The sequence below is a fragment of the Charadrius vociferus genome, unplaced genomic scaffold (genome assembly GCF_000708025.1).
Source record: "Charadrius vociferus isolate BGI_N301 unplaced genomic scaffold, ASM70802v2 scaffold15, whole genome shotgun sequence".
Classification (NCBI taxonomy): Eukaryota; Metazoa; Chordata; class Aves; order Charadriiformes; family Charadriidae; genus Charadrius; species Charadrius vociferus.
The window spans coordinates 3,962,518-3,973,030 of record NW_009650064.1 but is presented as its reverse complement, the minus strand read 5'-3'; the positions used below and the strand labels follow the sequence as shown (position 1 = coordinate 3,973,030).

Here is a 10,513-nt window from a genome sequence, read left to right as displayed (position 1 = left end):
CGGTTCAGCCAAGCAAAAAATGTCAGTTGTTACCCAGAAACTCAGACCAGTCTGCAACGTTTCAGAATGAACTTCTTACAGACTGTCTGAACTGAGAAAAGCATCACTTTCCAAGGAGAAAGCAGAGTTTGAGTTTAGCTCAGCAATCTGAGCCTGTCCACTTATACCAAGATGGTATAATTTTGTTTAACGAATAATATGCTTACGCCAGAGCCGCGTCCTCTCAGAGAACCATTTACTGTCCTGCCATAGAGGCAGCTCAGATTGCTATTCTGCAAGATGAAAACAGGTTGCAGTCTTGTACAAAATGCAGCTAACTTTAGATCTTACATTTCAAAGTATCAAAGCATTCAACTTCCAAAGCACACCTAACAAAATGGAAGTGCTTAAAGGCAACGAGACATGACAGCAGTCAGCACCTTACAGGAAAAAAAGCACCTTCTGGGGACACGCACATTTTTATAAGGCTAATCAGCACACTAAACAAAGGACCACTAGAAGCCAGTATTTATACATTTATTTCAGATATGCAGTTTACACGCATATTATTGAGCAAAACTGAATTGCAAATATACAAATACTGTAACAAGCATTACCAAATAACATAACTGGCACTAGTGTTATAAGCATATTACTGAAACTGGTGAGGATAAGTCATGGAAGAGGACTGCAGCTCATGGCATTTTCTTTTTATCCAACCGAACTTCCAGTAGCACCATAATGGCAATACATGAAACACAAGACAGAACATTGTTAACTGTTATTCTGATAGTCACAATATTTTTTTTCCATTTTAGTGAATTACATAGCAAAAAAACGTTAACAGTGCAGGCGCTTTGGCCACCTTCAGCTTGTGTTCAGCTGTACATCTTCCATATGCAAAAGAAAAAGAAAAAAGCCAGCATATTTGGAACCCATCTTTGCACTTGGGCAGTCATTGCACCACACTTTGATTCAGGGACTGAAGATATGCATGTCTTGCAAAGAGATGTCATGTCCACTAAAGCCTGAGTGAGTCTTTGGTAGGCTAATACTTCATTATTATTATTATTATACATTTATCTACCACAGTCATTTTATTCACTAGGATTTTCTTTTGTGATCCAAGGTGGCCAAAGAGGACATTCTGGAAAACATTACAGTAAAATCCTCAAACGACCAGGCACTTCGAACCCAGTCTTTTCCAAAGGCACCAAGAATTGATGGGGCACCGTTTTTCCCCCTAATGAAAGGTGACTGCACCTGCTTTTCTATAATGCTTATAAATCACTGGATTGTTATTTTACAGTTTTTATACACTATATAGTAGCCTTGTCTGCTGCATGGTTGGTTGCATGAATAAATAAGTAACCCCACTGTTCTTCACAGGTGACATCTCCATCCACCATATACTAGGTACCAATTTCTTTTGTTTCAAAATTATGTAAAATGCCATAACCTTGCTCAAAGTGTACGCACACACACAAACGCTTCTGACACAGGCTACATCCATCAGGAGATACGCGGTTCATTCTACATGCATTCTAAATACAGAGTGTCCAGTTATGAAACAAAATTATCATTACGAATATTCACTGTCGAAATATGTTTGTGTAGGTCTCTGCAAAACTTTTGCTTCCCTTAAAGAGAGTTCACACAAGAATGGTTTTAAGTCACTAACACGCAGCTAACACCCATTTATCTGAAACCCCATATTTTCCAAGTGAACAGTGCAGGACATATTATTCATTTCAGCATTTAACATATTAAGAATTTACCGATTTTTATCTAAATACACCAAGTATATGCTTTCAAGCAAAGTTGTGGCAAAAATACAAAACATGGACGTATTTGTACTGCTGTAATGCACTTGGTTAAAGCCTTCATGTCTCTTCACACAGGTGGAAGATCCATATGAAGCATTTTGCCTTATCAGACAAGTATATATAAAATGCAGTTGTATCAAAACCTTGCTTCTGCTGGTCACCTGACACTTACGGAAGTCGCATGTAATTCAACCAGCTTTCAGACAGGGTTCTTTAGTGGTAAATATATTTTTGCAGCACTTACAGGCTTAAATTTCGGTCTGAATAGCAGTGCTTAATTCCCCAGCATGTTGTGAATGGTTGTTGTTTGTTTCTTTCAGTGTTTCACCAACACCCAAATCTACATCTGTCGAAGATCCATTATTAATGCTTTCCTCAGCAATGTAACTCAGCTGTGGAACATCGGTGCTTGGGGCTGTTGGAACAGGCACAGGGATTCCACTTGGCTGTGGAGAGTTTTCCAAGCGATCATTTTCCACCTCTGGGAGAACACTGACTGTGGTGAAGCGAGTATGATAGTCGCTGGAACCATGGCTACAGGAAGTTTTCATACTTTCCATATCTGAGCAACTAAACTCAGAAAAATGACTCGAGTGAGAATCTGCTACAGATGGAATACTATCGCTAAGAGAGGGAGAGTCAAATTCACTGGAGTTTGTGCTTTGTTGTTCCAACAGCTGAGCATCCATGTCCTCTCTCGTCTCATTTATCTTCATGCTACTCTTCTTTCTCAGCTTACCTTTACATTTTTTTCCTGCTGTTGTTTCTTTGGACCACTTGGTGGCACTAGATTTACTTTCTGGCAAGCAGGCCGATGAACAACCGGCATTACTACGACCCGCAGCACTGCCGTCATCAACACTACTGCTTCCGCTGTTGTGTCTGAATTTGGCTGGCTTTGATTCAATATCCACTTGCACTTCCATACTGTTGCCTTCCCTAGAACAAGAAAGAGTCCGTGAGTGTAAGTGGTCATCTAAGGCAAGCCAGCTAACACAGCAAAACAAACTCCAAAACAAGTTCCAAGACACACAGCAAAAGTTAGAGATGTAACTTGTTCTAGAGAAGCTAAGTGTTTAACCAAATAAACAGCCCAAAGAAAAACACAAAGTCTGAAAGACCAAACGCTTTACTGAGCTACAGCGATTGTGCAGTTCTTTGGAAATAACCTTGACAAAATGTAAGCCGCTGCATGTAATTCAATGTTACAAAATCTGCAGTTTCAAAGGGTAGTCGTTAAAGTAGAACAGCTGAGGCATGCTTAGAATATCCTTTAATAAGCAAGGCTTATTAATCTTCCATTTCCACCACTTTTCTCTTACCTGTCCAAAGGGATGTAGGAGTTCAGAATGGATCCTGCCATTGCTTTGGTACTGGCATTGTCACTAACTGTTCCCAAGCTAACTGTGCCAGATTCTCCACTCAGACTGTATCGTTCTTTCTGCACATCTGCTTGTACTTCCAGCCTTGGAGAGAAAGAAAGAGAGTTGCATGTACTGCTGCTACAGTTAAAGCACACTGTTAAAAATTAGTGTCACCTTGTAGAGTTCCTCCACCATTCAGTCATAAGTAGAGTTTATTAGTTACTCCAGTACAGATGTGCTTATTTACCCTACTGAAACAGGTTCTCTCTTTCCACTGTCAAAAATGACTTTTTTTTTTTGATTAAACAACCCAAAAGCACCCCAAAGCAAAACCAGATTCATTTTCCAACAAAGCAAAATGTTGCATGTTAACCAGAGCTTATAGATTCTTTCCTCCCTGAGATTTACAAGAACAACTTCCAGGTTTAGCTACAATTCTGTTGCAGATGGCATACTGTATCTAAAATGGAAAACACAATCAGAAAGGTACATAAGTTTAAGACCTGATAGTTGCCATGTTTCTCCAGCTGCAAAATTATTACTAATCAAACAGCAGGCAGAGAACTGTTTTGTACTCTGCTTTATATTGTACTGTTATCAACTGGAACAGGAATAACAAAAACCGGAGCAATCCTAAATTGGCTAAGCAGATAAGCCAGAAATTGAATTATAAGCTTTTTTCCAGATGCCTTGTTTAGCTATGTTCTGACAGTGAATTGGAAGGGGTTTTTTGTTTTGTTTTCCACACTCAGTTCTTTAAAGAGGAGGATAAGTATACCTCACTGAGCAGTCACGGCCTGAAACACCTGCCTCGGCATAAGGGAACTCTTGATGCTATCCTGCACAGAAGTGACAAGAAGTTGCCACCTCGGCAAGGCCAGGTGCCCAACTGCCTCCCCTCCTGCATAAGTCCATTTTGAATCCATACTCCACCCAGGTGTTCTGAAGGCAGCGCTTAGTACTTGTAGACTACTGAACAAGTCAGCAGTTCTGACTTCGGGGTGAGATGCAGCTGGCAACATGACTGTGTTAGACGTGAGGCACTTCCCTCTGACTCCTGGGTAGCAGGAGAACAAGATCTCAGGCCTCACTCACCCCGCAAAAAATTCACTCTTCTTTGGGGATTGTGGTCTGGCAGGATCCCTTGGAAATCAGCAAGTTTGTCAGAGATGAACTGCCTCTATCTCAAACGGACAGTTCCTTTTAATAGGAACCAGTTTAAAAAAAATAAAAATCAAACCCCCTAGTTAATACCACTCCCTCTGCTTGCACGTGGAGCAGGATACTGTACAGTGGGAAGCACGTCTCTTACCTGTTAAAGCAGTTAACCATTGCACTTCCTGAGAGACTCCCTGTTATACTAGCCCCGGCCAGGGCCATGGTACTAGCGGTTTCACTTAGGTTGTCTCGAATGGCTCCTATTCTATCCATGTGGCTACCACTTGCACTCAAGCTGCCAGTCAGTCCTCCAACGCTTCCTTCGCCTATGCTAGGGTTATGACGTGCCTCTGCTACTGAAGTGGTATCTAGACAGAAATAAAGAAGGCTTGTCAGTCACGGAAGCAGAACTTAGTAGTTTCTAGAATGTGACCATGGAAACTGTTTCAGAAATTATGCCGAGAAAAAGGATTTATAAAACATACTGTGACAAAAAGATAACTTTGTCAAAAAGAAAGGAAAAAAAAAAAAAAAAAGAGAGACTTTTCTTGGAGTTGTCATAATGGTTACACCTGATATCACATCCTTAAGATACCAAAGAGTTAACCATTGATAGGACAGGTAACATGGAGTCAAGGAAAATAAAGAGACCCTATCACAAAGGATATTGCCATGTAATTAAAATAAAAATAGCACCAGATCAGCATTTAGTTCCTCCTATTACAGATAAAAAGATGAAAACCAGCAAGCTCCACAAAACAGTATTCTGAAAAAGCAGCATTAATTTTATCTTAAAATTTTTCCATAGGTAAAAGACTTTACTAGAGTCTGGCTTTGATTAAAATGGGCAAGAAAAGCTTTAATGCTTGTATTACAGCACAGCACAACGCAAACACAGAGAAGCTATCTTCATCTGAGAGCTGGTCTTTCAGCAACAAATGAAGGTAGTCCTAACTGTATAGTACCTCTTCTGCAAAAAAGTACTCTAGTATCTAAGCCCATCAAATATTAGTCACAAAGCCCAAATTTATAGAAAACGAAACACAATTTTCTTACCTACAGCTGCATTTGTTCCACCAACATTTATATCATTTTCATCATCAAATTCTATCCTGACACCTTTTCCATTGCCTGCTGACACACCGCAGCCTCCACTTCGGCAGAGGGAAATTGGAACAACTCCATACACATAAGCCAGCATAATAGGAACACCAATACCTACAGAGGGAAGTACAGTATTTAATTAAATATGACTTATATTTTGGAGCCTTTTATAAAAGCTATTTAATTTTCCATGATTACTTAATATTTCACACTTGAAAGACAACAGGAGGGAGCAAAATTAAGAAATATTGGTAAATCACTAAGGTGAAACGACAGGAAAGTACTTTCAGCAGGCAGAATGTCCTCCATTAGCATTGGTATGCAGAGAAGCTTAATGCTTGATTAATTAATACTTCCAGTATGTCCGTAACATCTTTTACAAACAAAATGAAAACACTTTAAAGGTTCATATAAGCTCCATTGGGGACTGTAATGTTTCACCTGAGAAGCAGAAATAGCAGAGATCTATTTCAAATGTTATTCAACTAAAAATGAATTCTAATTTAATAAGGGGCTTGATTTTGCATCCACTCAAGTCAAACAGGGTTTTGCTATCAATTTAATAACACTTATCATTATTATTACTGTGGGATCTTTCATACTTATTGTATCACATTAAATCAATTTAAAAATTTTAATTATACAAGTTTTAAAAGTAAACAATTCTGTGGAGCGGGGTGGCAGGAGTTTAGGGAAATCAGTGAAAGGCACTGTGGGCTAAAGCGTACGTAGATATATACACACATGCATCCCACCACTGCTAGTGGACTGTGAAAGTTACTCCTTTGACATACAAATTAAACCATTCTATGGCTTTGCTGATGGAAATATGTAGAAGGTACCACATAACGGTAGACTGAAAAATGGCAACTGGCACATTCTGAAAAAGCCAGGAGAGAGGCAGACACAATGCAAAGGGTCCTCAGTCTAACCTGAAAGAAGTGTTCCAATTATGGGTCCCTTTCACTAGAAATTCCTCTGTATTCAAGGAGGAAACCCGTATTCTCAAGGTCATTATTTTGGAAGCCATATAATGCCCTGAGACTGGAGGCCATGTGTTAATGGTAACAGGGCAAGAGCAAGAACTCCACAAAATAAAACTCAACTGCTTTCCCTAGAAAACCAAGTTATCTCTGGTCAGGAATAAGAAACAGCTCAAAAGAATGCAATAAAGCAGACCTATAAATACATCTGTGAGACTCTGTGTCCCACTACCTGTTTAGCAGGGATCTGACACCATAGCTACATGAGAGCAACGTAATGCAGACAGACACCAGAGACTGCATTTGCACAGTGGTCCACCATTGTTAACAAGCAGTTTAAAGCCACAGCTTCACGTCCAATTTAAACCACCACTTGCTAAAACCAGCCCTGTCTTCCTGAGGCCACTCATTCAGAGCATTACTTCTGGCACAAGGGGGAATGCTGCACACACAGCTGCGTGATGAATTGGATCAGGGGACTGATCCAGCTTAAAACTAAACGGTGCGCCTTAACATGAATCAGTTATCCACGGCAGCTTACTACGCAACTGTAAAGATGCCTGTGCTGCCACAAAGGAGAAGCAAGGCAGTGCTGGGCAAGTCAACTCCTTTCCCCCCCCCCCAAAAAAACCACCCAGGGTTTGTTTACAGAGATCTTGAAATTACATGGTAAGACAACAAGCATTTTGTAATGTACAGCCAGATTTTCCTCAAATGCTATCTTCAATAATCCCTATGAGAAAAAATGTGATAGAATTCAAACTGACTCTCAAAGCATAAGAAATAGTTTGTCAATTACTGTCATGTTAAGCGTAAGAGACTGTTCTTTTTCTGTGTTCAGAAAATTTTGATATGAAGTTATTAAAACACAGACTCTGTGGCAACAGTTTTTTCATCAGTCATTTAGGCTTTAAATACTTCAGTTTTAAAAGCCAGATATGACGACGAAGCTTCAATTTGCAAGATAAAAAAATGGTTTTAATTCTTCATTTTAACACAGCACTTCCTAAAGTGCTGTATTCTCCATTCTGCCCCAATAAACGTAGAACCTCAGACTCATCATTGTCTCTGTTCCTTCACCTACAAAATGAAACTATAGAACTTATCTCTGCTGTTTTATTCATAAGTGCTTACAGAGTTCTGGTTGCAAGGTGCTACTGATACACAAAATAGTAACATTTGCTTACCTACGGTTACTGCAGCTACAACTGGAGAAACAATTACAGATAAGGTTACACCACCTGCTATAGCCAAGTTTCGCTTGTGCTTTGAAATGTCTTTGCCTTCATATCGATTGTGAATCTTGAGAGAAGAAAAGAAGAAAGGGTTTTTAGAGTATTATCATTGTCAATAATACATTGCTGCAAGGATGGAAGAACTGACATGTAATAGTTTGGAATCTGTACCCTGCTCTCTTCCAGAGAGACCACATTCTACGTCATGGTTTATTCCATATCTCAAAGAGAAGAAAATTTATGCATTCCTTAATTTTAGGCAACTTGTTAAAAGTTAGAAGTCCTCCCATCCAGCAACTAGGCACTTACTTTCAGCCTCAATTTAAGAGAGCTAAATCACTGATCAGGGTTTTTTTTTTTTTGTTTATTTGTTTAATCATTACGCCAGCATACATGGTTGGGAAATTTTCAGGATCAAAGAGTTACCACATCTGATCAAATTGACACTTCTTATTCCCAGCCATCTTTCCGTTGAACAATACTGAGTGAAACTTTCATAGATTATTAGATCTATGGAAACAGAGGGTGACATAAACAGAGCCATGAAAACCTTGTAGAAAGGCAGCCTTCATCAAACACAGCCTGGGAGGGGGGCAGAGCAAGAACTCGATTGCTCTGGCACCCTCTCATGACAAACCGTTTAGACAGGAAATATTTTAGGAAACCTGAGTCTTAGCTGTGCTACTATCTACCAAGAAATCTGCTAACCCAAACCCTTACTGATGGTTCAAGTCTGCAACAACTCTGAAATGTGACTGCCTCAAACTTATCTGCTGCAAATCCCACATGAATCTGAAAGACCTCTGAAGATCACTGTTCCACAGAGAGTTCCCACTTTGCTATTTAATTTAGTCTCTCTAGGAACATGGCTTTCTAGGGATATGCACTTCATCTGTCATCATTCTTGATTAAGACCTAATTGCAAAGGAACAATAGGTTGCTATCTTAATGGTTGTCATAAGGCTAAAGTTAATCCTCACTACATCTAAGGAGGAACACAAAAGAGAGTCCTAAGAGGATAATCACAATATTTTTATATCAATATGCTACTGAAAAAGAAAAAAAAAAAGGACAGACAAAAAATAAGCTGGAATTTTTATTAAATGTTGTGCTTTCTAAATCATAATTTCAATTAGAGATTTGGTAGGGTAGCTCTCATTTTGGAATAAACATGAAGTATTTGTATTTGTTCAGGCAAGACAGGGAAGGAAAGGGCAGAGGAGACACTGCACTTTGTGTAAAGAGAATGCATTTACTTGCTCTGAGGTACATCATACAAAGAGCAACACAGACTGAGGGAGGACCTGAATGTGGAATATACCTATGGATTAAAAAGGAAAAAATGAACACGAACACCCTCACAGTACGAATGTGTAAGAATTACAAACCCAGGAAGATCAGGTTTCGTGGGGCTCTGAGCAATTAGTAGGATCTACTCAGCTACTGAATTTTACTGTTGTTGGCAATTGTAACTACTGAAACAAAAGGCACACAACAAAGGTATCTATAAAGGCTACCGGATTCCTTAAACATAAAGCAACAAAAAGGAACGGAAGGGAGTGGTCACAGAGAAAAAATTGACTGAAAACATCAAGATAGAAGGTTACATTGGTAGGAATGACTATGGAATAAGAGACTTCAGAATACTGAGTGAAGAATAAAGAATATCCAAATAAAAATACTGGGCCAGAAGAAGAGCGATTTCAATAAATGCAGAAAAACTGATACGTTACAAGACTTGTATCTGTAAGGAGAGAGGACTAGCACTTCCTTAAGGAAACTCCAAAGCACAAGCACAAACTCTTCCAATGCAGAAGACAGACAGAACGTTGTAAAAGAACAATGAAGCTTCCTTTACAGAAGCAGCAGCATTAAGAAAATAGAAAGTAGGTCAGATTACTATGAATGGGTATAAAGGAACAGCATGAGGGTGTCAGAACAAAATCAGAAAGGTTAAAATAGAGTAGACATAAAGCAAGGGATATCAAAGTCAACAAGAAATTATTCTACAAGTACACTGCTAGTAAGAGGAAGACCAAAATGGATCAATTTGCTATCTAACAAAAAGGGAAGACAGTCAGCGGATGAAAATGAAGGCCTGTTCATTCTTTTCCTTTCAGTTGCCACTAAAGATCAACTGTGAGCCATGTGACTGGTGACAAAGGAGTAAGATCTGTAGGAAAACAGCAGGTTAGAGTGTACTTACATGATCTGATCTGAAAAATATCTCAGTAAGCCCAATTTCAGAGCCACTAACAATAATTTTTGAAAGTTATTATTCATAGAAGATGTCTAAAAAAATAAAATCAGGAAAACTGGAAAAAGTTAAACTGCAACGATAATCTTTCAAAAAGCATAAAAAAAAAAAAGAAGCTGGGGAATTAAGACCAGTGAATCAAACTTTAATTTCCTGAAAACTGGTAACTTGTAGACACCAAAGCAAATGCAGGAAATAAAGACGCCACACTGATTATTTTTTTTTTTCAGGTAGAAATCAGGTTGATTTAATTTTCTTCTGTGACAAGATAATTACCCTTGAGGATGGGGAGAACTCAGATGTCATGCACTGACTTGAACAAAATTTTGACATTTCCTTGTATGACACTCAAACAGGTTGTAACAGTCCAGACTGAAGAACGGACTAGAGAAATCGACCATTAACTTAATGTAAAACCTACAGAAAACACCTCAGCTGTCATTAGTTGGGTTTGGGGTGGTTTTTTTTGTTTTTGTTTTTGTTTTTAACTCCCCAAAGTGAAACTCTTCACTCTATACTTTTTCCAACAGCTGTGCCCTAGATCCAAGAGTATGCAACATTTTAATTAACCTGGAAGATGGAAGAAGAATGTGCATGTGTTGAGTTT

General features: G+C 38.9%; 1 protein-coding gene across 1 annotated transcript in view; it reads right to left on the bottom strand.

Moving 5' to 3' along the window:
- Positions 1-1,526: 1,526 nt before the first annotated feature.
- Positions 1,527-10,513, bottom strand: part of RNF19A (ring finger protein 19A, RBR E3 ubiquitin protein ligase) — a 20,550-nt gene continuing 11,563 nt past the window's right edge. The window contains exons 6-10 of the mRNA XM_009891825.1: positions 7,602-7,716; positions 5,384-5,545; positions 4,482-4,695; positions 3,128-3,271; positions 1,527-2,744 (exon numbers count right to left, since the gene is read on the bottom strand). Of these exons, the coding sequence (XP_009890127.1) occupies positions 2,054-2,744; positions 3,128-3,271; positions 4,482-4,695; positions 5,384-5,545; positions 7,602-7,716 (1,326 nt within the window). The 3' untranslated portion in view covers positions 1,527-2,053. The remainder of the gene's footprint in view (positions 2,745-3,127; positions 3,272-4,481; positions 4,696-5,383; positions 5,546-7,601; positions 7,717-10,513) is intronic.